This window comes from Poecilia mexicana, unplaced genomic scaffold (assembly GCF_051168715.1).
Source record: "Poecilia mexicana isolate PSO_F unplaced genomic scaffold, ASM5116871v1 scaffold_12, whole genome shotgun sequence".
NCBI lineage: Eukaryota > Metazoa > Chordata > Actinopteri > Cyprinodontiformes > Poeciliidae > Poecilia > Poecilia mexicana.
This window is the reverse complement of record NW_028263381.1, coordinates 285,147-312,889: the sequence shown is the minus strand read 5'-3', so window position 1 is coordinate 312,889 and position 27,743 is coordinate 285,147. Positions and strand designations below refer to the sequence as shown.

The 27,743-nt window shown below is 37.5% G+C and overlaps 1 protein-coding gene and 1 long non-coding RNA gene across 4 annotated transcripts in view; one reads left to right on the top strand and one right to left on the bottom strand.

Moving 5' to 3' along the window:
• Nucleotides 1–1,021: 1,021 nt before the first annotated feature.
• Nucleotides 1,022–4,948, bottom strand: LOC106913377 (uncharacterized). Its single transcript, XR_015764797.1, has 3 exons — nt 3,592–4,948; nt 2,460–2,604; nt 1,022–2,323 (listed from the first exon to the last, which is right to left on the bottom strand). It is a non-coding gene; the product is annotated as an uncharacterized LOC106913377 (long non-coding RNA).
• A 1,390-nt stretch (nt 4,949–6,338) lies between these two features.
• Nucleotides 6,339–27,743, top strand: part of mapkap1 (MAPK associated protein 1) — a 50,356-nt gene continuing 28,951 nt past the window's right edge. The window contains exons 1-4 of one of the 3 annotated variants that reach the window (XM_088010690.1): nt 6,339–6,514; nt 7,323–7,779; nt 15,630–15,668; nt 16,080–16,169. In XM_088010690.1, coding sequence (XP_087866816.1) covers nt 7,497–7,779; nt 15,630–15,668; nt 16,080–16,169 — 412 coding nt within the window. In that variant the 5' untranslated portion in view covers nt 6,339–6,514; nt 7,323–7,496. Of the gene's footprint in view, nt 6,600–7,322; nt 7,780–15,629; nt 15,669–16,079; nt 16,170–27,743 lie in introns of all 3 variants that reach the window. The other 2 variants (XM_088010689.1, XM_014969715.2) reach the window with 2 other exon arrangements.

The window sequence follows — 27,743 nt, the reverse complement described above, 5'->3', positions numbered from 1 at the left end:
TATCACCAAACCATCTAATGTAGCAGAAATCCCTCAGATCCCCGTTGGACTGGTGGGGAAGTCCTGTGATAGTGAAGCACAGTTGGATGAAGCTCAGTGCAAATGGAGCTCAGTTGGATGGAGCTTAGCAAGGACAGCCCAAGCCTCCATGGGGCCCTAAGCAAAATGTGGTTTTGGGGCCCTCTAGTTCTGCTGACATTGTGGACCGATGCAATCAGCTGTCCAATCATTAGATCATTCACACACCTGCTATAAACTTATTGCATCTCTGGCAGTGCAGTTTACATTATATAAGGTATAATATAGGATACATTTATTGGCCAACTGATTTATCGACTAGTTGATTTCTGGGCGCTGATTTCCTTAATTTTGGGGTATCGTGATCAGCTGACACTTACATGTGAAGCTTGATATTATCCCCTAATCTTATCTTCGTCAGCAAAGGTTTAAAGATCAGCCTCTGTCCTCTTCTGCTCTGCAGTGAGAGGTTTGACTGACAGACCAGCCCACCAAGTCAGGTCTGCACATTTACTGTTAACAATATTCACCCCACTGTTGACAACTTAGTGACTTTCTTGCTTTATTTAGCAACATTTCAGACAAAAAAAATTAATATCAGCCAAAATCAAAATCGGCGGGTCAGGCTTTTTAAAGATCAGTAACCGGCCAGAAAACTGCAGTCGGTGCAGCCCTACACACATACTCATGACATTTTTTGATTAAACAAATTTCTCTTAAGCGTTACTCCAATAGCTAAAATTTTAATTTATACCAGGTAAGTCTTTCTCCCCTGAGAATGTGGACCGGTGCCGGTACTGGACTGATTCTGAGCCTTCAAACGATTTTAACAGAAGTTAGAAGTTATTTTTTCACATAACTTAGAAGTTGATGTAAAAATAATGTTTGTTTTAGCCACAAATTGATTATGATCAGCAGCAAACATATCACCAACTATAGCATAAAGGAGCTCATCGATGTAGCAGCTATGTAGGCTGACATAAAAAAAATTTTCTAGGCAATGTCAAACATTGAGAAGTTTTAATTATTGTTATCAAACACGGTGTGTTATTGTAAAAAAAAAAATCACATCATAGTGAAATTGTGTGTTTTTGATATTATAATGCAGTGGTCCTCAAAGTCGGTCCTCAAGGGCCGGCATCCTGCATGTTTTAGGTCTCTCCCTGGTTTAGCGCACCTGGATCAAATGATGGCTCATTAGAGGCCTAAGAAGAACATTGACATGCTGAAAAGGTTGTTACTACCACCAGGGAGCATACTTTTAGTATGACTAATGAGTATATTTCAAGTATACTTAGAATTTGTATACTTAAAGTGTGACTTTTTTGACATACTAATTTAGTGCTTAGTGTATTTAAGTAGTATCTAAGTAGTATTTAAGCACTATTTAAAGTGTACTAAGCATACTTCAACATACTTTTTCGGGACAAACTTTAGTACTTAGTGTACTGTTTTTAATGTACTAAAAACGTGCTTGATTAGTATGTTTTGAGTGTACTATTTAGTGCTTGAATTATATTTAACATATACTTAGAATGCATTTTAAGTATATTGGAAAAACATTTAATATATTAGTAATGTGTTTACAGTATGCTTCAAATACACTTTTGGTTTATTATAATTGCTAACGAAGTACACGTTTTAGTTACTTAATGTCTTCTATTATTCTGCTTTGCCACTTTCTACATTACATGCTTCATACACACATCAGTACTGCCAACACATCAGGCTACAGAACACAGAAGGATCCATTACAACACACTTTACAGGTGAAACTAAATCAGTGATTCTTGAGAATAGGGACAAAATGGGTTTTAATTTTCCCATCACTGAAGTGATCTCTGGCCTTGGGCAGTCATTTTTTGTTTGTCCAAGCATAAGAGAACCCCATCACAGACTGTAATAAACCAAGTCCTTAATTGGAAGAGCATAAAACAAATCCGCTTATTGATACAGTATGCATTTAAATGATCATCATAATAAAGACTGTCCACTCTGCCAGGTAAAATAAAAGCAAGGGTAATAATCTCCTCACTTGTCATGCAAAAGTCCCATCAATGTTGAAAACTGTAGGCTGGATTAATGTACCGAAGTTGTAGAGGAATTCATGGTACTTTGCATTGAAGGTGAAATGTACTTTAAAAGTTCATCAAAAGCAGCCATGGATGGTCTTGTGTGTCATGGATGGTCTTGTGATCACTGATGGTGAAGTGTCTTTGGTGCTGCTCTCGTTTTCACCAACATGCAGGAGGAAGGGCTGTCCTGGTTCCACAGCAATGAGGAAGGCTTCAACACTGGCTTCCACCTTTGACAAAATGACAAGAAGACAAATAATAAAAATTATTAAATATATTTAGCAGCACAGCTACATTCAGAAAGCAAACAAAGCCAATGAGAAAGTGCTTCTACAAAGATGTATGATCATTAGAATAACAACATACCTGAACATATCTGACAACAGCTTGGCATTAGCCGTTTTGGATTCTGCCACACACCTGAATTGTATCTCTGGGTGATTAACAGGTTTCTGCAGTACTTGATGGTCATACAACCATTTGAATCAGCTGTTCTGGAATAGCGGCATATCTAAAACATGCAGAGCAGGGGGGCGTGAGGACCGGAGTTGAGAAACACTGACATAAAGCATAAAAATGTCCGAAATAATTACCATGAACACAATTCAGACATTAGGCATTATAAAAATTGGTCAGTTTATAGAAACATTCTGAACAGCATTTCTTCTGCCAACCTATCAGAAGAAATGTGTTGAAGTCATCATAACAGACTTCAGTCACCAACATGTACTAATGAAGAAAAAAGGGGCAGCCAATATGTCATTATTTATTGTATGTATAGAGACAAAAACATTTTGGCTTAGCTTTGATCGCATATTATGCTGTCTAAAGCCGAAAACTTCAAGAAACGACTCTGCAGCTAAATAATGTTAACTGAAATGGCCTTCAAATTCTTCTGACAGTTTTAATGTTCGTTTAACCACCCGACACCCCGTGCTATACCTGCTTGGCTACCTTTAGCTGCTAACAAAAATAATAAACCAAGGGTGCTCATGTCCAGTCCTCGAGAGCTGGACATGAAGTTGCATCTAAAAGTTGCATCTAAAAGTCCTGCAACTTTTAGATGCATCTTTACTCCAACAGACCATGATCAGCTCTGAACAGACCTCCTAACCAGCCATTCCTTTGATTCAGGTGTGGTGGAGTCACAGCTTCTTCTGAGACAGGAAAGTCTTTAGGTTTTCTAACACCTGATCTCTCTGGCTTCCTCTTTCATTTTAATTTGCTTAGACTGCAAACATATGTTAAAGATAAAAAAATTATAACAACCTCACAATATCAAAGTTTCTTTGTCATACAGAGCTTAATTAAAACCAGGTTAAGTTTATGAGATTAAGTCACAACAAACAAAGTCTCCATGCAGTTATAACATGAATGATTGTTATAATCAAAAAAGTCACAATAAAATTGATAAAATAATTATTTCTGAAACCAACGTAAGTTTGTTTATATCTTTACTGCACTGTTTATAGTTAAACAAATTAATAAGCAAACTTACCACTAGCTAACGTTCCGGGCGAGAGGCGGGGTACACCTTAGACAGGTCGCCAGTCTGTCGCAGGGCAACACAGAGACAGACAGGACAAACACACACACACACACACACACACCTAGGGAGAATTTGGAGAGGCCAATAGGGTATATGCCACGGACTTCCGTTTTAGCACTTCTGCATTTTTTTTCCACATAGCCTGCTTCCGGTGCACAGGTCACTCTGTGTTAGAGATGGAGTTTTTCACTTGGTCCTTGCTGGATTTGCCCACAGTAACCGTTAACCATTTTAATAACAAAAAGCAGCAGGAGGATGTAACTTCATAACCTCATTTTCTAAGCAGAATCTCAGAGGGAAAAAAAGAGAAATTACGTTGTGTAATGCAAGAACAGATTATAGCAGTCAAGTGGAAAAATTCACTCTAACGTGGATAATAATTATGAAACAGCAAAGGTAGATAATCATATATTCGGGATTCAGGAAATACGTGATTTGCACCATTTGTTCTGTGGGTTTTTTATGTGGGTCGGTGCCACTTAAACGGCTGTAAAGCGAAGGTTTTGGACCTTAATCTGACTGACTTCTTGTGTGGTTTGGATGGTACCGACTAATTACTGGAAACAACGGCACACCACAAAACTCAGTCGTTGTACCTGCAGCTCACAGATATTTTAAGTTTTGCGTCTTTTTCATGGTACAGATCTTGCAGCTTCGGCCAAGAACAATAGGAGCAAGCAGGACCCGGAACCAACCTATGTGGAATAAATTCAAACGGAAATACGTCACCACCTCTCGTGGCATATACCCCATTAACCTGGCAGTCATGTTTTTGGACTGTGGGAGGAACGTTAGCTGGAGATAGGCACCAGTAACCCTCCCGACCCCACTAAGGACAAGGGAGTACAGAAAATGGATGGATGGACTTACCACTAGCTAGCAACACATTAGCAGCCGTAGTCTCTTCGGGCTCTTTTTGTGACCCACATTTCATTTCCATCTATGTTGTCCTGTTGTGTTGCCGTCTAACACGGACTAGAACGTCACCAGCTTGAATTTACCAAAATTACTAACTATTATCAAGGCCCTCTTTACTTTTAAGGCGATATTATGAGAGTAAAAATGTCAGCTTCATGTCTGTTACTGGCTTTCAAGGCTTTCCTTCTTTTTTTGGCGTTTAAAAAAAAAAAAAAAAAAAAAAAAGATGAAAGTGTGCAATACCGCCACCATCTGGTCTGGAGTATGAACTGGAGCTAATGTCGTTGACTTATAGATCCTATACATCTGAAAATGGATTGGGTACTTTGATAAACATTACATCAGGATTATTTTTTTGTTTTTATTCTTTGCAATTTTAACAAAAATAGTAAAAGATTATTAAGGCACCTAAAAAGGCATACTTTTTAGGTGTGTAAAAAGTATCCCTAAAAATTACTTTTTAGGTGCCTAAAAAGGCATACTAGTGCATATGTATTAATTAGTTTTATTTTGTAACCAGGTTGCTGTGTGTTGCAGACTTCTTTTGAAGTCTGCAACACACAGCAACCTGGTGTTGCAGACACAGCAACCTGGTGTTGCAGACTTCTGCTTCAAAAGAAGCAGAAGTCTGCTTCTTTTGAAGCAGACTTCAAAAGAAGTTGCAGACTTCTTTTGAAGTCTGCAACACAAAAGAAGTCTGCTGTGTGTTGCAGACTTCTTTTGAAGTCTGCAACACACAGCACAACACCAGAATCAATCTACTATTGATTCTGGTAGAATCCAGATTGATATTGGTGTTGTTTGACTAAGCTATGCATTTTAAATTATTTAGTTTTCAATTGTCTATCCAAAACTGCTCATTTCTCCTTTTTCTTCTTCTCATCATGGATTTAAAATTTCCCATGTTGGATGATCCAAGTTACTGCATTGTAAATTTAATCAATAATTTAGTTTTGTTCTTCTTCGCTCATTTCTACTTCTATTGCTACTGTTGATGTAGTTCTAAATGTTCCTGTACACAATCTGAATGCCTGATGCTGAATAATGTCTAATTTGGCTAGATGAGTCTTAGCTGCTGACTCATCTAGCCAAGACTATGTTATATCTTACCTACCTTTTGATTTTTTTTATGTTCTTTGACAGTGGTCTCTGAAAGGCTGGTATCCTGCAACTTTTAGATGTCTCTGCTTCAGCACACCTGGATCCAATATTAGCTATTAGCAGAGCTCTGTAAAGCCTGTGTGTATGCTAAGTGAGGCAGTTCAGTCTTTTAATTCAAGTGTGTAGATTTTAGATTGCGCATAGCTGACATCTCCCGTTCACAATGAACAGGAGATGGCAGCAATTTGCCCATGATGCCCAAAACCAAAGAAGCAGAAGAAATTCAGATGAAGAAGAATGCTGTGTTCCATTTGTATTGAAATGTTGGAATTTTCCATTTACAAACAGAAAAAAGCCCCCCCAAAAACCAAGAGGTTACTTACCAACCCTTTCATCTAATTCCAATTCAGCTGTTGCATTGACACACTGTTCATTGACTCAACGTCTGGACTGTATGTCGTTAATTAAGTTTCACGAATACTGTGTATTATTTTGTCGCGTAGTCATTCTAGTCTTTCATCTAGTCATTGAATGAAAGACATGCTTAAGGATTCGACCTATATCGCTAACCGCGATTGATGTAGACATTTTGCACAGTAATAAAGATCAGGCTTAGAAGGCAGATTAAGCTTTCCAACTTCAAAGTATTTTGGTGTGACGTCATTTCTATACTAAAGTTCCAATTTCCGAGGCAAACTAAACGCACCAAAATAGACGGAATTATCCAGGAGTAACGCCGTGATTATGTTATATGGTATTTGTTAATGAAAAGAACCATTTGCTTTATCTCAAGTTACCGCGGATAATGCGCTGTCGTAGACCTTTGTTCCGCTGTTGGCTGTCATTTCTGAAGGTGGGACTATAAGAGGTTATGATAGCGGCTAACTATAGCCAGCTAACCAGATCCAGCCTCCGTGATCCCCGGTTTGGTTTACGAGGTATCTAAATCCATCAGATGCTGTTTGTAGCCTTCTTGTGTACTGTGACATGTTGGAGCGTATGGCGTGTACCTTGGTGCTAAATATGCAGAGCGAAGATGAAGCCATTTTATTTTTAAAAGTTTTAACGCAGCTACTTTATAAGGTTAGATTAGGAAGCTCAACAATAGCCCTCTTTGCTAACATCAGCTTGCTCGGTTGATTATTTTTGAGCATTAGTCTAAAAATATAGCAACACGCTTTATTTAAGCGCTCACCATGAAATCGCCTGGGCAAAAACATTTCAACCAGTTAACAAAAACTTGACACTAAGTCTAACCTGAACATCAGCTTGATGAGATTACTGGGACTTTCTAAGCTGAATTCACATCTTTATAAACGCGTCCTGTTAGACAGAACTGCTGGATGTTTGCTGTGGAACACAGTCATTCCGTTGGATCTTATTTCTCCATTCCAACAGCAACATTTGTTGAAATTGTAGACAACCTTGTGTTTAGGGGTAACTTTTATAATTTATGTTTGCTGTTCACTCATGTCTAACTGGAAAGTGCCTGAACTACAAGCACTAAATCACTAATGTTGCTTGAGTTCCTTGAGTTTATTACTGATTGCTGTTCTGTTTCACAAAACCTGGTCCTCGTCATGATAATGATGTCTGTGTGAATACTGCATAGCCCTGTTCTCCAGCCTGCTTCATGCTAACATCCTTCTCTCTCCAACCAGGTGCTGATAGTTCTTCGATGGAGCTGAGTCAGTAGTTAGAGCAGCAGGAGTTGAGGCTTCATCATAATCCACTGCTTTAACGCCATTCAACAGGAACTGTTTTGGAAAGGGCCCTAAGGTAAAAGAAAGCCAAACCTCCCTAAGCCTTGGGCTCTGCTTTGTAAAATTCAGGAAATGGCTTTCCTGGACAATCCAGCAATTATCCTGGCTCATATCAGACAGTCCCATGTGACCAGTGATGATACAGGAATGTGTGAGATGGTTTTAATAGACCAAGATGTGGATCTGGAGAAGTGCCAGCTTACTCTGGTACCCGGCGGCAGCTGTGGCTCATCTGAGTCCACCTCTCTCAGTGAAGATAGTGGTACCATGGTGGACAGTCATACTTGTGACCTCTCTCAGTCCATGGACATCACTTCTAGCTGGGACTTTGGCATCCGCCGACGCTCCAACACAGGTAAACCCATCTGCAGGCGCTTGTTGGTTGTTTGGGCAGGCTTTCTGTTGGGCCATACAGCTCGGGCAGCCAGAAAGCCTGTTCCTCTGTAGTTCTGTGGTGCTGTGTCCGATCTGTGACTCTTATGGGTCTCTGAAAATGATTGCTGTTGTGGTGAAATCATGGGATCAGATGTATGTTAGCTATATAAAAATCTTTCAGTGAAATGTGGAGAATGGACTAGATGCAATTGGAAGTAGGCAATTTTAGACAAGCAGGACTGGTTCAGTTAATTTTATAGAGCACATAACATCGTCTAAAGTTGCTTTAGAAAAAAGTCAACTTAATGAAGTCATACAGACCAAGGTCAGTTCCATTCATACCAACTTGATCCTAGTTATCAAATTGTTGGCGTCGTCGTTGAGTGTGTGTTGCTTTGTCATGTTATTTAAATCTACAGCAGGCAAGCACTGAGCTAACTTTGTTTGGTTGTTGATCGAAGAGTTAAAATGACATTGCATATAAAATGAACACATCTTAGCAAACTCAATAAAGCAAGTGCTATCCACCTTATTCCTAGCCCCAAGAGGCTTTGCGTAAACTATGAGCTCGATTTCTGTCACAAACGTGAGTTGTCACTTGTTTACATCTTAGGAACTTACTAGCCGGCTTTTGTCAGAGCTTTTAGGCTATAAAATATGTTTAATACCTGAACACCATCTATAAAGTCTTAAAAATCCTCATATTTTAAAAAGACTTTAAAAAATAAGTGATGCTTAGCCTGGTGGGGACACAAGTAAAGCCTGGTGGCCCGCCAGGCTTATAATACGCTGGGGGAAACCCTGTAACACAACAGTTTGTGGGTTGTTTCTTTTCTGCATTCTTTACAAATACAAGCCGTAGCTCACAAAACGCATATTTAATTAATAAACTAAACAAAAAAATATATATTGCTGTTTTACCTTTACGTATAAATGAAGTCCATGCACCACTTATTCTGCACAAAAATATCAGATGTACTTGGCTCCAAAGGACAAAGCCAAGCCTGTCCTTGACACAAGTTGAGAAAGGAAGGCAGAAAAGGCAATTTCTAGCAGGACATCCACAAAGCCTGTCTTTTCTTTCCATTTGAAAGAGCGGCCATTTTACCATTTTTGTCGTAGTTTGAAGCAAACCTTTCAGCTCAGGTGTTGGTCTTCCTTTAGTTATTGCCTGCTTCGATTGAAAATCCACTTTAGAAAATTGCTTAAGTGTAGAAATATAGTCATCCATGTTGAAGTCAGAAGAGAGGAAGAAACAATTACTATATCACTACATTTGATTTATTTACTCTGTGACTAACTTGCTATCACTTACTCTGCAGACATGGAGTCATAAGACCAATGTCTGGGATCATGAGCGCCCCTTGCCATAAGGCAAGAAAACTGCCTGTCTCACTTCGAACCTGTTCACTGTTCACTGTTTAGGATCACTCCTCCGCACACGAAACACGTCTCACACACACACAGTTGACAAAAAACACTGTACATTATATACATAAGCCATCCATACATACATACATACATACATACACTATTGTCCCTAGTGTCCCTTGCGGGAGGGTTGCTGGTGCCTATCTCCAGCGAACGTTTCGGGCAAGAGGTGGGGTACACCCTGGACATGTCACCAGTCTGTCACAGGGCTATACGTAAGCTAAATTATGGAAAATAATTTCATATATTAAATGTTTTGTAACCATCTTACTGGCGACATACAGACAGGAGGAACATGGTCTCATCGAATGGCAGCCAGCGCACTTAGTGAGAGGTAGCGCAGTCCAAGATGAGGCTTAGCTCGCTGCTGCGTCATCAGCTGCGCTTCTGAGCATTTGAATGGGAAATTGCGAAAATTCAACAATTTTTAAGAAAAAGAAATTAAATTGATTAAACAAAATGAAAAATAAATACTTTATAATACAAACCACAGGGTAAAAATAGCAATATAAATTATCTTATCATTACATATTATTTTTCCATCATCCCCTGACCGCACATCACTGCTGCAGCTATTGCGGGGTGGGATGGTGACTTAAAGACTTAAAGAAGTGGTGATCTGACCATCACTGCTACTTCGTCAGATTGTCCTACCGTAACATGGATAGATAGCAAGTCTGTCAGTGCTACGCGTCCAAAACTCCTACTGTCATGTTTACAAACAATAGCGGGTTAAATGTGCTAATGTTAATGTGTTAACATTAGCACATTGTTAACACAAATGTGCTAATGTTAATGTATTAACATTAACATTAGCACATTTGTATTAATGTTAATACATTAACATTAATACATTAATGTTAATGTATTAACATTAACATTAGCACATTAACATGTGTTAATGTTAAATACATTGGATAACATTATTTGAGTGACGGGACTGGAGTGAAAGCGTAGGAGTTATGCTTAGCATAGCATTGGAACAATTTATATACACGACGAAACCACAAGATCACTTCCTTCATCTGAATATCCTACCTGTTTGAAATGAAAAGCTATGGATGTATGCAAGTATGCAATAATCCTTTTACTAGAATATCCTACCTGTTAAAAAAATATTTTAAATACAAAGGTATAAAGAATAAAACAGTATCAGACAGGGGAAACACGTTTTTATTGGAATTAAATTAAACACAGACAAATGCAGATTACCGCAACTCATTTTTTGCGCGTTATGACAGCTCAGCCACAATCTGTCCACCGAACTGTGTAGGTCACTGAGTTCTTAAAATGATGGGACACAGATATTAACACATCCTCAATCCCACATAGTATCGCTACCAACATCTATTTAGCAAAGTTTAATAATAGAAAAAAGAGTGTAACTAAAATATTTTAAAATATAGGGACAAAATAGCCCACAAAACAACTTGTCCTGATTAACTACCAAACAGTGACTTATTTACAGTAGTAACGACTTTGCAGATGGCAAACTAATGCCACTATATTTGCAAGCTGCCTGTCATGTAAACTAAAAACATTAAGTAATACAACAGCTTAATAAAAGCCAGGTATAAAATAAATTAAATAAAGCTTAATGTAATCTTTGATTAAATAAAACACAAGAAACGATACTTCCACAGGTAGGACATATTTATAAGAAATCTACTGAGTAAGCAGTATGTTACGTAGCATCGATGTGCGCATGTGCATTGCCACAAGATAGGATGGATTTATGGGTAGCACAGATAAACAGAACAGCCCACACTAGCATATTAGCTACTTCATTGGCTTGGTCGCTTCGGACGCAGATGTGGATTTTCTTAAGTTGCCTTTTTGTCCACACAATGAAACAAGCACACACACTTAATAAGTTGTAATTTAAATAATACATAACTTGTATTGAGAGCCACTGCAATAAATCAATATTTATGAGGAATTTTATTGAGTGGACTCACTCATTAAACTTTTCATTTTCAGCCTTAAATGTTTGTAAAGGTGTAGCAGAGGTTGGATCTGTGAAACTGAGCCAAATTCATACAACATTTCAATTTTAGTTTGACTTCTATGGGTCTCTCAACAGTTTGTTTACTGAGAAAAACACATGCTTGAGCATTACCACTTACTAGTCATTTTTGGTCTTGCAGTTTAAACACATTAAGCACTTTTTAAACCACATTAAAAAGTGCTCAATGCATTACATTTCACTGTTACTTTGCCCCCCCCCCCCCAAATTGCTCTTTATAAAATTTTATTGTTTATTGTCCGCCTCCACCCCAATAATGAAATGGGATTTCCTCCCTTGAGCACACATGAAGCATTTTGGCTTCTCTTTTCAAGTTTAGATTTTTTTTTTTTTTTAGCCAAATTCTTTTTGTTTTTGCATCTGTTGGCGATGAGAACTACTGCTCATCACAGAAACACTGCCTTTTTCTTTTGGGAGCACATTCAAAACACACTAGCTCCAGCCCCAAATTAAATTTTGTCTCCTTATTAGAGTACAGCTATGAACAGCGCAACAGTTACCCGAGCTCCGCAAAAGCATCTTGCAGTGCTTTCCACTGACAAGTTGGTCTCTGATAAGAAAAGACAAGTTGATGTGTGGTTCGATTCGGTTCTAGACCAGTGGGGAGATTCTCCATATTACGGTCTGGAGCGCAGCAGCTATGGTCATTTCTTCGCTGATTTGCAGCAATTCTCAGCAGTGGAGAACCTTGAGGTTCTGATTCTGATGGACTTAAATAAACCCAGATATTTAAATTTGTTTTATAAAAAAATATTTCTTGTCCAAACATAATGATAAAGACTCAGATCATAAACTTTATTATTTTTTAAAATAGACTAGCAAAAAAAACAAACTACAAATTATAGTGAAATACTGCTACTTCCAGAGAACACTAGAAGTGAGACCCATAATAATTTCCAGAGTAACCCTCCGAGGAATAAGGTGGATAAGAAAAGAAAAAGATAATCACACAATTTGTCTACTAATATAATTTTGTATATCACCTGCATATCATAAAATGTATTATTGTAACTTATGTAACATATATTTGTTTAGTGCTGACTTTGTTTATTTGATTATTAAACAGCTTTAAGAAGTAAATAAGTATTAAAAAATGCAACAGTCTCCTTCAGGAATCCAAGCAGAAGTCTTTGAAGTTACACTGCTGCTAAAAGGGGAATCTAATTTTAAATTATATCATCATAATACTCTAGAAGATATCTACTGCTTTCAAGTTTCTTGAACAAAAAAAGGCCAAATTGCCAAAGCAGTGTTTGAAAGGTTCAACAGATCATCCAGAAAAATGGTTCAAAAGCATTTAAGTCGAAGTTTGGGTTAAGTTTTGCCTCAGCATTTCTTCCAGGTTATTTGGATTCTGAGACACTGTAATACTTAATTTAATTTATATCTCAGCCATTCTGTTGTAAATTTGTTATTGTACTCAGAATCACATTTACTTTTATACATAAGACTGCAAAGCAAGCCCACATCATCAATCCCCCACCAACATTCTGTTTGTTGATGGAAAGTCCTGTTGACATAGTGGTGCTGTCAGTTCCAGCTGAGTAACGCCTTCAGCTCGTCTGTTTAAACTGTTCCTCCAGAATAATAGCTGTCTGTTTATGATCAGCTTATGAACATCATTAGCCCATGCAGCATTTTTTTCCAAGACAAAAAGTGACCCTTCTATTCAGTAGTTGTTTTTTTTGTTTGTTTTTTTTTTAAATCTTCCTTAGTTTCATTCAGCTGAGAAGTTTTTCTTTCTTAGATAAAATTATCAAATCATAACAAAATTCTAATTTGTTTCAAATTCAAAAATACTTTAGTGATCCCAAAGGGAAATTCAGGGTCCAGAGTTGTCCATAATTTTCTTAATTTTATGAAGAATCCTCCTTTGCATCATCGTCTCCAGAGGTTCCACGGTCGTCCCCAGAACAGAGCTAGCCGTCTTTGTCAGGTTGAGCATTTCTGATGCTGCTTCCCCAACAGATGACAGCAGAAGAGGTGGCTCTCTCAATAACAGGCTTACAAAATATCTTAAATGAGTATCAATCTGGAAAAAAAAGCAGTTTTTTTTTTTATACAATGACCAATTGAGTAATGAATGAAAACACTTGTCTGAGAGTCTGAAAAGCCTCTTTGCCTCTTAAGCTTTGAGTCAGTGTCTGGGACAGTGCAAACATTGATTCTGCTTCTAGTCAGACAAAATGTGTTTGTAAAATTAAAGCTAACTTATGAGCTAAACCTCCCATGGGTATGAATAGATTACAGCATAAATTTACCACTGAGGAACCAGCTTTTCACACACTGCTTCTGCTTTCTTATTCCTATATGAACAGCCTCAGCATCTGGTGGACTTGGCTCAAGTGGAGAAAGAATTGGTTCTAAATTGTGACATCTTATGAATGCTATTTTATTTTTTTACCTGCCAGACCTTTCATCTTGACAAATAGAGAAAGAATACTCACTCAAACTAGACAAGCTTGTCTCATTTTTTCTTACGTATTTAATACACAAAAATGTAAAATGTTACAGGTTTCCCTGTTTTTGCTTAGTAACTCCCTTCTTTTAAAGTGTCTTTAGACAGTACACCTGGAAATGGTCTCATTGATTTAGTCAGCAAATTTTGAAGGTGTTGCCTGAATGTCATTGAATTTACGATATAACCTGTTTGATACCATGATGAGAAGTGTAAGACTTTCTATTTGATTGTCAGAATACCAAATCTGCCATTTAAGCTAATCCTCAAATCATTCATTATTGTGCTTAAGATGGGATATGGGTGTGTTTGATGCAGAGATGCACCGACAGAATGGTTCAAATCTGGTCGACCCAATAGATTTTTATTTCAAATGGACCCCGTTTTCATTTTAAACTTAATTTCAGACTGTAGGAAGTACATATTTGGACTCTTGATCATGCAGAAAATGAAATCGCACCAATGACTGTTTTGTTATTGACTGTGATGCAACACATTCACGGTTTCTTATAATGTTTACATGCTTTGAACTTTTAATATGACTTGTTTTGTCATGTTAAAACTATGAACTTAAACATATTTTACTGGGATATTATTTGTTATATCAAAATAATGCAGAAATTCAAACTTGAAAAGAAAAACATTGAGTGTTTTGCATTAATATTCAGCATTAATATTCTGCTGTATTCTGATAATTACACACAAAATATAAACTCTTTCTTCAGAAGTCATCTAATTAGGAAGTAAAGTTTGCTATAGTGTAATTTAATCTCAGTGTTTCTGGCCTCTGAGGTTTGTTGGAGAATAACCAGCATCATGACCAAGGAACACTGTAGACTGGTCAGGGAGAACGTTGTGGAGAAGTTTAAAGCAGGATTAGGTTAGCAAACTATATATTCCATGCTGTATATATCTTTTGGCTGCAAAGGTCAGGTGAGAAGATCGGTTTCCAGTCTTGCACTCAACAAATCTGAACTTTACCTATTAATCTAAAGAACAAAGTAATTTCTGAAAGAAGCCCATAAGAAGTTCTGTTTGTAGTGTGTTACAAGCCAAGGAAGATACTCTGGACAAACGTCAACCTTTTGGTCTACATGTAGAACTGAAAATTACTACACCTGGATCACGTGTTCCCTATGTTACTAGCACAACTAAGTAATTAAATGGTTTAGATCACAGCATGTTCTTATTTGATAGAGTGGCCATTAAAAGTCCAGACGTAAATTCAACTGAGAATCTCTGTCAAGAGATAAAAACTGATATTTACTGATACTTTCCATCCAGTCTCACTGGGTCTGAGCCAATAGATACGAAGAAGCACACATAAGTGGTTTGTTAACTTAAACACAATAAGGTTTTACTTTTACTTTTTATTTTCGAGTGTACATGATTTCATAATCATGTACACTGTATTGATGGACTCTTAAAGTAGAATCCAAATGGAATGCACTGAAGTTGAATCCATAATGTAACAAAATGGACAAAAAGTTCAAAGCATGTATAAGGCAATGGAAGGTAAAGCTTCAGAGTCCTGAAGGGGTACTGAGTCTTGACAGAACCAAACTGGTCTACCTGTGAAAGTTGACCAGAATAAACTGGCCTAGTTCCTCCCTGAATGATCGGTGCATCTCTGATTTGATGTGATGCAGAAATCTGCATTTAGTGAGCCCTGATTAAAGGGGTAGAATTAAATCTGCCTCAAGCAACTTTCAGGTAGTTTCACCTTAAAAGGTTAATATGGTTTTGCCACGAGGGAGTCCAAAGGTAGAGATCATGTTTCCTTTTGACTCTCTTGATAGTTGTAAACTGTTTGGTGGTGTGAAGCTCAGGGTTCTGGGAATGGGGTAGTATTCTACAATCCTCTCAGGTTTTGCACTTAGTTTTAAATACTGACCTGTGGTGGCTGTCTCATCAGGATTCCAACAGGAAAGCTGTGAAAAGCCTGGTGCTGCTGGTAAGATGAGTGGGGTAAACCAATACCTTGGCAATAAGTCCTATGTTTTGGTTTTTTTTTTCTTGACATAATTGATATTTTTGTGTATATGCCCCAAATCAAGACATTGCTGTTCTCCACTATATTTCACATTTGAATGTGTACGCTGTGTCCATTTTATACAATGTAAATATGTATTGGGATTTTTATTCCTTAAAGTTAAAACAATTATTACCATTTTTAATTTGTTGTTTTAAATTAGATATTTTAATTCATGGTTATTACATAGATGGATAAAGTGGCTTTAGTAGAAACTGAAGATGCTTTCATGTAAATGATGCAGTAGACTGTGTGACTGTCATTTTATTCAACAGATTTGTACCAGCTTGGAAATGTTTGCATGCAAAATGTAACATTTGTTTTTCTTTGCAGCACAAAGACTTGAAAGACTCAGAAAAGAACGGCAAAATCAAATCAAATGTAAAAATGTTCAGTGGAAGGAAAGGACAAGCTCTCATTCTGGTATGAATCCTTCAATTTTTCTGCTTCCAATATCAAAATATTTGAGCAAATCTGTGTTAGCACTGTTGTCTTGCAACAAGAAGGTCTTTGGTTTAAATTTGATTTGATTTATTTATTTCAGACAGGTTTTTAAAAACAAGAAAAAAATCAATCAGTAGGACAGGGGAAACATGCATACATAAGAACAAAATAGTTTGTGTACCACTACTTTTCTGTTTGAAAAGGAGTAGGAAGAAATGAAAACTTATTTAGTCCTACCCCTTATCTCAGTTTAATGAAATATATTACTACTGACTCAATGATTATCAAAAATTTGTAATTAAAACCATATTATAATATTCATATGCCTGATCAATATACTGGGCTAAAGAGCCAACAAATAAATTATATTACATAGACAAAATGGTTACAAACCAACTCGCATAACAAGACAAGAAAACCTATAATTAATAATGACAACTGTAAACAACAACTGGACATACAGCATCAGGATAATTACCAACTCATTGCCAAGGTACACCTAACAATTATTTTTAATCTGTGGTTAATTTTTATAAAACAATAAATAAAATAAAAAAAACACACAGAGAGAAAAACTTATAATGATGGTAAGATAACAACAATAAGCTACCAATGGTGGAAATGGTAACACAGAAGAAACAAAGGAAAAACTCATATTTGTGTTAATCCCCTTCTTCCATGTACAATGTAAGTAACATAGTTTTGTATTTATTTTTAAATAAGTTGATGCTTGGGCATTATTTTAGTTCCATATTGAGTTTGGTCCATTGTTTGACACCAGTTGCAGTGACGCAAAATCTTTTCATAGATGTTCGGATGCTACATATTTTGAAATTCATTGTTCCCCTTAAATTGTACTCACAATCCCTTTCATAAAACATTTCCTGAAGATGTTTAGGTAACAGATTATAACAGATTTTATCCATAAATAGTATAGTCTAATATTTCTTAATGCCCTACAATTTTAATAAATTAGACTTGATAAATAAAGGATTTGCATTTGTAAGACAACTATCATTATTCCAACGGCTCTTTTTTGTTGTTAGTGGCTGTAATTTTGATTTATATGTATTCTCCCATACTTCTGACCAAAAATGTATATGACTGGCTCATTGAATAATACAAGATGTGGAGTGACTATTCAGATAATATTTTGCTTTGGCCATAATTGAAGTACTTCTTGATACTTTTTACAGACATATTTAATGTGAGTTTTTCAGAAAGTTCTATTATTACCTATTATTATCCCTAGGAATTTAGTTTCATGCACTCTTTCTATGTTTACATCTGGGTGCTTTTGTTTGTTGTTAGTGAATATCATGAATTTTGCCTTGCTCAAATTTAGTGATAACATATTCATATCAAGTCAGCTTTTAATTTTAATGAATTATGAGGTAATGGTATCCAAAAGTTGTTGTAAATTCTGTAGATTCTCACCAGTATTCTGCTGGTGAGAATCTCACCAGCGAGGGCATAGGAACAAGTTTGTCGTTTGGGGGGACATATATTGGAAACCTGACAGATCCATAAATAGCTTGAGCAGAAATGACAAACAATGATGTCATCAATATGTTACTTGGTAACGCATTACTCTAATCTGACCTCTTGCTTCGGTAACAAGTAATTCTAACACGTTACTATTCACAATCCAGTAATCAGATTAAAGTTGTGTATCCAAGTCACTATGTTACTTTGTCGTTTTTAGTTATTAAAAACATTTATTGTTGCTTTTCTCTTTTTCCTTGGGGAGTTACGCCACAAACCTAAATAATAGAGAGAAAAGAGAAATGCACATTTTCTAGCTATTGGATTTTTCATTGAGTAATCAAGTTACTTTTCAAAGTAACTATGCCATACCTGGTAATAAATTAACTACACTATATATCATATGTGTGTATATGTTTTATGATCTTAAAGTGGCAAACTGCCAAAAAAAAACCCATAATCTTCCATTTCCTCTTGAACAAAATGGCTTCAGTCTTTAATCAGCAAAATGACTGAAGACTCACTTTATCATTTACCTCACAACTAGCAAGATGCATACTCTGGTAGCACACACAAGCTACCAGATTCTGATGTATTTTATTGATCAAAATACATTTGATTATTGGTTAAAAATGCATTGCTATCAGTTGACTGGAAATTGAACTGATTCTGCCTCTTTCTAAAACCGAAGTAAAACACAACTCATAAAATAGGACTCATCAGTTTAAAACTCAACACAGTAGTTTGACCAACAAAAATAAAATCTAAAAGACAAGTTTTGTTCTTCTTTAACAACTCTCTACATCAGTGCAACAGTTTGACCTACAAAATAAATAAAATGATACTTTTCACATCTAACAGACCTTAATTCTTCACTGATAACTCGGTGTCACTTTCAGGCCCTGCATTCAGTAACTTGCCAAACATGAGTCACGGCTCTCAAAGGGTTGAAAAACACTGAGGCAAAAAAAGCCGAAATGTTTTTTTTTTCTCCAGTCATTTTCAGCCACAAACATTTCATTAAAATATCTACAGCTGTGTTTCTGTCTCTCCCTCACTCCCACTCTCTGTATCCTGATGTCCCTGCCCATGCAGGGACATTCATGTATTTACAACAGACACTACAGTAATGTACAGCATCAGAATGTGAACTAAAGATAAAAAGTATGTTTTAATCATACAGAATGAGAATATTAACAACTGATTTTCAGATGCATACATTATTATACAACTCAACTCTATTCACTGCGTAACCCATCTGTAGCCCATTTCACTCATTTAATTTAAAGCCTCTTCTCAAGCCCTTTTCATGTCTCCTAACCATTACCCTTACAGTGTGTAAATAATTTTTAAAAATATTGAAACGTTAAAAAAAATGAACCTGACATCAGTCCTCACCTGTTGTCCTTTCTGGTTCTATTATAATTAATATAATTTTTGTATCTTCACAACCTGAAACTCCACTTGGCTCTCCTATCTCTTCCCTGACCTCCTCTTTTCACAATAAAATAGTTTCGTTTATTTAAAAATTAAAACCGGTTAATACATATTTAAATAAACTAATTGAATACCTCACCAGAGCTTCTTCAGTGTCTTCACCTTTCTTCAACACCAACACTATTCTAACACTGCCATTCTCTTGAATATCTAATAAAAATCAAGTATGATCAGGTGTTGTGTAGCCATTGCTCACTGACATTACACTTTAAGCAGCAAAAAAAAGACTAATTTTGCTGCTGTTTCATTTCATTGTTACTGATGGGGGAGGGGAGGGAAACGTCACTCCCGTCCCCCCCGGTTCCTACGCCTATGCCAGCAGGTAAAATATTTCTCATCGGCAAATAAAATAAGTCTTAGAATAAATACATCTCATGTAAAATGAGTTTTACGCCATGTAAAACTCATTTTACATGGAGTTTAAATGTTAAATTTAAATATTAAACAATTTAAAATCTTTTAATTTATCTATGCTCAAACCATTGAATCAAATTTAACAGCATTGATATTCTCAATAAACAAATGTTAAATTTCTATATCTGTGTTAAAATGTTAGCTTTTATGGGGCCCCTTAAGACTGGGGGGGCTATAAGCAGCTGCTTTCTTCTGTCATGTGCCAGTTGTAAATATGATCAGCATTACATTGTATTTTTATGTCCACTAACTTATGACTTAATTTGGATTTATCAGAAGTTCAAATAAATTGATATTTATTTTAATTGTTTTTTTGTTTTGTTTTTTTCATTTGTTTTTAAGAGTCTATAGCTGTGGGATTAAGTATTGTCGGCAATGTCTTCCACAGTCTCACAATTACCCAGTAATATTTTACATTTCCTGACCTGTCAACTTAAGATCTTTTAATTGTAGTGGACCACCTCGGCACCCCGACCACCAGGCGTAGCAAGTTTTCTGGGGGAAACCCTGTCTCCAGGTGCTCCCCTTTACTTCCGCACATAACAGAATTTTCTTCTGTGTGTTTTATGGTTTACGCAAATCTCAGTGTTACACTTGAAAAACCTGTTGACAAATGTGAATAAAATTTTTACATGAACTCCTTAAAAACTGAAGATGAGTCATCAGCAACTGGAGCAGTGACAAACATGTATGGATCTGCTCTGTATTATATAATCCCGCAACTTCTTGGAAATCTAATCCTAAAACCTAGGGGTCCACCGATTTATCGGCACCAATTTCCTTAAAGTTGGGAGATCGGCCAATTCTTACATTTGAAGCCGATCTTGTGTACCTCAGCAAAGGTCTAAAAATCAACCGATGCCCTCTTCTGCTCTCCTATGAGAGACGTTTGACTGCAATATTATTCACCAGAACAAACATAATCCTAAATCCATCCATCCATTTTCCAGTCGGGTCAAAGTGAAGTTCCTCCTGGATGACCGAGCTTCTCATCCTATCTCTACAGGAGAGCCCAGACACCCTACGGAGAAAAGCCATTTCGGCTGCTTGTGTCCGTGACCTCGTTATTTCCCTCATGACCCAAAGCTCATGACCATAGATGAGGAATATAGAATATAGATCGACCGGTAAATCGAGAGCTTTGCTTTTTGCTCAGCTCTCTCTTCACCATGACGGACCAGAACAGTGCCCGCTTCACTGCAGATACTGCACCAGTCCACCTGTCGATCTCCCGCTCCCTTCTTCCCTCATTCGTGAACAAGATCCCGAGATACTTAAACTCCTCCACTTGGGGCAGAACCCCGCCCTCTCCTCCCCACCCGACCCGAAGACGGCACTCTACCCTTTTCCGGCTCAAGACCATGGCCTCGGATTTGGAGGCACTAATCCTTATCCCGGTCGCTTCACAGTCGGCTGCGCTGCAGATCACGACCTGATGAAGCCAACAGGACCACATCATCCACAAAAAGCAGAGATCCGATCCTAAGGCCACCAAAACGGATCCCCTCCAACACTTTGGCTGCATCTAGAAATTCTGTCCATGAAAGTAATGAACCGAATCGGTGAAAAAGGGCAGCCCTAGCAGAGTCCAACTCTTACCAGAAACGAGCCCGACTTACTGCTGGCAATGGGGACCAGACTCTGACACCGGTCATACAGAGACCTAACAGTCCATATCAAATGGCCCGGTACCCAATACTCCCAGAGATCCCCCCACAGGGCTCCCCAAGGGACACTGTCCAATGCCTTCTTCAAGTCCACAAAACGCAAGTAGACCGGTTGGGTGAACTCCCAGGACCCTGCTGAGGGTGTAGAGCAGTGGTCCCCAAACTAGGTCTTCGAGGGCCGGCATCCTGCATGTTTTAGTTCTCTCCCTGGTGGTAGTAACAACCTTTTCAGCATGTCAATGTTCTTCTTAGGCCTTCTAATGAGCCATCATTTGATCCAGGTACGCTAAACCAGGGAGAGAACTAAAACATGCTGGATACCGGCCCTCGAGAACCGACTTTGGACACCACTGGTGTAGAGCTAGTCCAGTGTTCCACGACCAGGATGAAAACCCTCGGTAACACTTTATTTGACGGGTATTGAATAAGACCGTCATGACACCCACATAAACATGACATAACACCTGTCAAGAACATCAATAAGACTTCATGACTATTTATGACTGTTGTCATAAAGCGTCGTTCGGTAAATTATGACACTTTTAATACAAAGTTGACATTATTCACAATGTCTTCATTATGACAACTTGTCATTAACCTCGCCAAAAATGTCTTCGTTATGACAACTTGTCATTAACTTCGCCAAAAATGTCTTCGTTATGACAACTTGTCATTAACTTCGCCAAAAATGTCTTCGTTATGACAACTTGTCATTAACCTCGCCAAAAATGTCTTCGTTATGACAACTTGTCATTAACCTCGCCAAAAATGTCTTCGTTATGACAACTTGTCATTAACTTCGCCAAAAATGTCTTCGTTATGACAACTTGTCATTAACTCTGCCAAAAATGTCTTCGTTATGACAACTTGTCATTAACCTCGCCAAAAATGTCTTCGTTATGACAACTTGTCATTAACTTCGCCAAAAATGTCTTCGTTATGACAACTTGTCATTAACTTCGCCAAAAATGTCTTCGTTGTGACATGATCTGACATAATTTTTTTAAATAAAAGTATTACTTTAAAAATTAGCTTTATGTAGTAATATTATATAGCTCTGCCATGATAATTTTCTTGATTGAATTGATCCTAAAGTTTTACAGCAAGATTTACGAACATAGCATTTGAAACATTATTTAAGGCTGTTTAACCCTTGTGCGTGCGAGGACTGAGGCAAACGTAGAGAACTGTGGCAAATGATAAAGTTTTACGTGTGTGGGGTTGGTTGGACCCCTTTTCTAAACACAATTAAGTAGTGCAATACACCATCTCCACCAGTGAGAGGCAGCAGTCCACGAACAGGCGTGCAGTTTTTTGGTGAAGAAGAAATCTTCCATATTGTGGGGCAAACCTAACACAAGTTATAACAGCCAGATATCCTGTTTAAAAAGAAGCTGAAGTTTGATACCTAATACATATGAGGTATGTGTCTTATTAACTTTATTTTTATTTTTTTTTTTAGAAAATAACATCTATTTCTCTTTAATGTTAGCTATGAGCAATTCATGCCAATCCTACCTTAGTTAATGTCAGCTAAAGTTATTAAACTCCATTACCGTAACGTTAGCCCTTAATATTAAATATATTTTAAAGACAGGCAAATTGTTTTTCCCTCCAATTTTAATCTAGCAAATGAAAAGCTAATATATTAGTCAAAGTTATCCTTTATGTGCGTTATTTAGCAACTTGGCTGATGTGACACAGTGCTTGTGTTCTTTGCTTTGGCAACTTTAGCCACGTGAAGACCCAGGCTAGCCTAAGGACACATGGTGGGGAGGACAAAGTTAGCTAATGAAGACATGCTACGAGTGTGGAGGATGTAATAAGGACCAGCCACCAGAGAAAGAAGTTCCTGTTTGACCAAAGAGAAAGAAGCAGATGAAATATTCCCCAAGAAAATTAGGTAAGTTGTTTTTGTGTTAATATTTTCACTAAGTGAAGTGGGGTGGGACAGCCAGTGGGGAATGGGGAGCAGGAATCAACATTTACCAGCTGAGTTAATAAGTTATGTTTTAGACAACTAAAAACTGGTGTTAAATCTATTTATTTATTTATCTATAAGCTTCTTGCAAAAAACCCTAAGTTAGAGTATCTGGTTAGAAATCATTTAGAATGCTCATTCAGTAAAAAGATACAGTCATTTGCCTAAAACTATACATTAAATGATGCTTTCTAAATAACAGTGGCAGTCTGTCTGAACTTCTGCTAGACAAATATTTGATCAGAATAATTTTGTTCAGCTCCAGTTATTATGCTACTTGTATTAAGAAATAGTTGTATTGCACTTTATAACAACCAGTCATGTTAACTAGGCATTTGTCTGCCAGTCTACCATTCTGACAATGTGCAGCAAGGGACATTTTGGAATGGTATTTAAATAAATGCTGGAATATGATGACATTGTTTTTTGTTTTTGTTCTTTTTTTAAGTGACCACAATGCATTGAGTCATCACTGAAGAGATTCACCAAGTTTGAATTCATGAAAAGGCTTTCGCCATGATTAACTATTGCAAGAACAGCTGTAATTTCTGAGCATTTCTGGACACCTTCAAAGAGCTGCTTCCTGGAAATGAAGACAAGAAGAAGATCTCCTATTTTCAGAGCATTACAGGAAGGATATAATGGAGATGGATGAAGCAAAAAATGTTACTGTTGAAAGAACCTATTTTCTTAAGTTAAAGAATAAGTAATTCTGTTTTAATTTGTCAATCAGTATTTCAGAGTAACAGTATACTGACCAGACGTTAAACCTTCTGTTATCTTAGAACAAGTTATCTTTTGTTTTATTCCAATGTACAATGGGTTTGTTCTACAGTTATGATAGTAGTTATAAGTAGTCCAGTATGTTTCACTTCATTTGAGTTAAAACTTAATATCAATGACTCTGTTAGCATAACATTTGACACTGTAATACTAAATTACAGCTTTATAATTGTTGCTACTAGTTTCCATTTACTTGAGGTAAAAGTTAATATTAATGACACTTAATGACTTCGTCATAATTGTTAATTGTTTCACTTGCAGAAACATTTAATATTAATGATACTGTAATGACACTTAATGTCATTTTCATAACTGTTGTTACTTATGTCACTTTACTTGGGGGTAAAGTTAAATTAATGACACTTAATGACTTTGTCATAACTGTTGTTACTTATGTCACTTTACTTGGGGGTAAAGTTAATATTAATGACACTGTAATGACACTTAATGACTTTGTCATAACTGTTGTTACTTATGTCACTTTACTTGGAGGTAAAAGTTAATATTAATGACACTGTAATGACACTTAATGTCATTTTCATAACTGTTGTTACTTATGTCACTTTACTTGGTGGTAAAGTTAATATTAATGACACTTAATGACTTTGATGACAAAGTCATTAAGTGTCATTAATAAAGTGACAAGTAAAGTGACATAAGTAACAACAGTTATGAAACTGTTGTTACTTATGTCACTTTACTTGGGGGTAAAGTTAATATTAATGACACTTAATGACTTTGTCATAACTGTTATTACTAGAGGTGTGCCGATCGATCGGTCACCGATCATAATCGGGCCGATTTTCGTGAAAAAGTGCATGATCGGCGATCATTGGCTCTTGTTGCCGATACCGATCATCTCATTTCGCAGCCTGCCTGTGCAGCTGGTCTCCTCTTTCCTTCACTCTGCGCAAACGCGCAGCAACAAATCCTAAGCGATGAGGAACTATAATGCACTGAGTGAATGGGGAAGTTTGCATGTTGCGGCGGAAAATTGAAGCAGGTCAAAATGCATCGACACAACGAAGCTAATACGACATAAAAACAATGCCATACTTGACGGAGTTTGGCTACATCGAGGCTCACTGCAGTAAAAAAGACATACGGAGGATCAGACAGCAGGTAAAGCAGCGCACAGCTACAAACACTCACCTGGATTAGCATGACGGTCAGAAAGCTAAACAAATAACCCGCGAAATTATTTAAGTCTTCGAGCTGCGATGTCAGACGCTGGTTCTGCTCTCCTGTTGAACCGCTGCTACGCTACAGGTAGTAATATTTCACAGACGGAGCTTCGCTTCTGCTCCACCTGGTGGTGACTCTCACACCGAACCTCTGCTTAAAGCTGCAGCATCTAACTTAAAAAATAAATTTTACATACATATTAAAACTTTCGCTGTCCTAACATGAGACAGATAATCTCTAAAAAAATAATCGATCTCCTCCCTGATCTGCATAATTACTGCGCTCAGTCAGAAACAGCCAATCAGAGCTAGCAGTAATCAGCTAGCCGCCATGCTAACAGGAAGTTTTCATTCAGTAACTCAGGATTGTTTATTGTAATGGATCCTGTTTTTGCCTTTGAATGTTAAGTTTTATACTTGAATTTTTTTTGGCAATGTTGAGAGGTTTTATTTTGGCTCTTTGCATTATTTAGCCTCTTCAGAGCCTTCATATGTTATCAGTCTGTTAAAGATAATATTATCAATAGCAGTACAATTTGCACAATGCCTGTTTTGTTTAGTTTTCTTCTTGAAAAAAGTTATTAAAAACAAGTTTTTGTCTAAATTAAGGTGAATTCATGGTTCCTTTTTCCACATAATGTAACTGGTAGGGTTTATGATTAAAAAAAATAAAAAATAATAATAATAATTATGTGATCGGTATCGGTGATCGGTATCGGTGATCGGTATCGGTGTATCGGCCCTCATGGGTGATCGGTATCGGTATCGGCAGGAAAAAACCTGATCGGCACATCCCTAGTTGTTACTTATGTCACTTTCTTGGGGGTAAAGTTAATATTAATGACACTTAATGACACTTAATGACTTTGTCATAACTGTTGTTACTTATGTCACTTTACTTGGGGGTAAAGTTAATATTAATGACACTGTAATGACACTTAATGACTTTGTCATAACTGTTGTTACTTATGTCACTTTACTTGGAGGTAAAAGTTAATATTAATGACACTGTAATGACACTTAATGTCTTTGTCATAACTGTCGCTATTTGTTCCACTTTACTTGAGATAAGAGAAATTGTTAATGAGTCTGTTATTAAATCATTTGACAGTGTAATAAAGCTTATTGAAATCTTTACTGGTTCTCCTACTTGTTTTGCTTTATTCCAGGGAGTGGAAATATTAATCATTGTTTTGTTAAAGCTTTTGCTTGTGTCATAATTAAATCATTATGCCTACTATTATGACAAAATTATGTTAGATCATGATTTCTTGGTTAATGACAAGTTGTCATAATGAAGACATTTTTTGTGAGGTTAATGACAAGTTGTCATAGCGAAGACATTTTTGGTGACAAGTCATAACGAAGACAATTTTGGCGAGCTTAATGACAAGTTGTCATAACGACGACATTTTTGGCGAGCTTAATGACAAGTTGTCATAACGAAGACATTTTGACTAATGTCAACTTTGTATTAAAAGTGTCATAATTTACCGAACGACGCATTATGACAACAGTCATAAATATTCATGAAGACTTATTGATGTTCATGACAGGTGTTATGTCATGTTTATGTGGGTGTCATGACGGTCTTATTCAATACCCGTCAAATAAAGTGTTACCAAACCCTCTCCTCTTCCTGAATCCGAGGTTCGACTATCCGACAGACCCTCCTCTCTAGGAGCCCTGAATAGACCTCGCCAGGGAGGCTTAAGAGTATGACCCCCTGTAATTGTAGCACATCCTGCGGTCCCCCTTTTTGAACAGGAGGACCCACCACCCCAGTCTGCCAATCCAGGGGAACTGCCCTTGATGTACATGCAATATTGCAGAGTCGCGTCAGCCAACACAACCCTACAACATCCAAATCCTTAAGGAACCCAGGACGAGTCTCATCCACCTCCGGGGCCCTGCCACAGAGGAGCTTTTTAACCACCTTTGAGACCTCGTCCCCAGAGATTGGAGAGCCTGATCCAGAGTCCCCAGGCTCAGCTTCCTCAATGGAAGGCATGTTGGTGGGATTGAGGAGATCTTCGAAGTACTCTGCCCACCGGCCCACAACGTCCCGAGTCGAGGTCAGCAGCACACCATCCGACAATCAACTGCTTCCCCCTCCTGAGACGCCGGATGGTGGACCAGAATCGCCTTGAAGCTGTACGCAAGTCTTTCTCCATGGCCTCTCCAAACTCCTCCCACCCAAGTTTTTGCCTCAGTAACCATTCACTTTCAACCGCCAGTACCCAGCAGCTGCTTCTGGAGTCCTACAGGCCAAAAAGGCCAGATAGGACTCCTTCTTCAGCCTGACAGCATCCCTCACCGAAGGTGTCCACCAACAGGTTCGAGGGTTGCCGCCGTGATAGGCACCAACAACCTTGTGGCCACAGCTCCGCTAAACCGCCTTAATAATGGAGGCACGGAACATGGTCCACTCAGACTCAATGTCCCCTACCTTATCCGGAACGTGTTCGAAGTTCTGGCGGAGATGGGAGTTAAAGCTCCGTCTCACAGGAGACTCTGCCAGACGTTCCCAGCAGACCCTCAC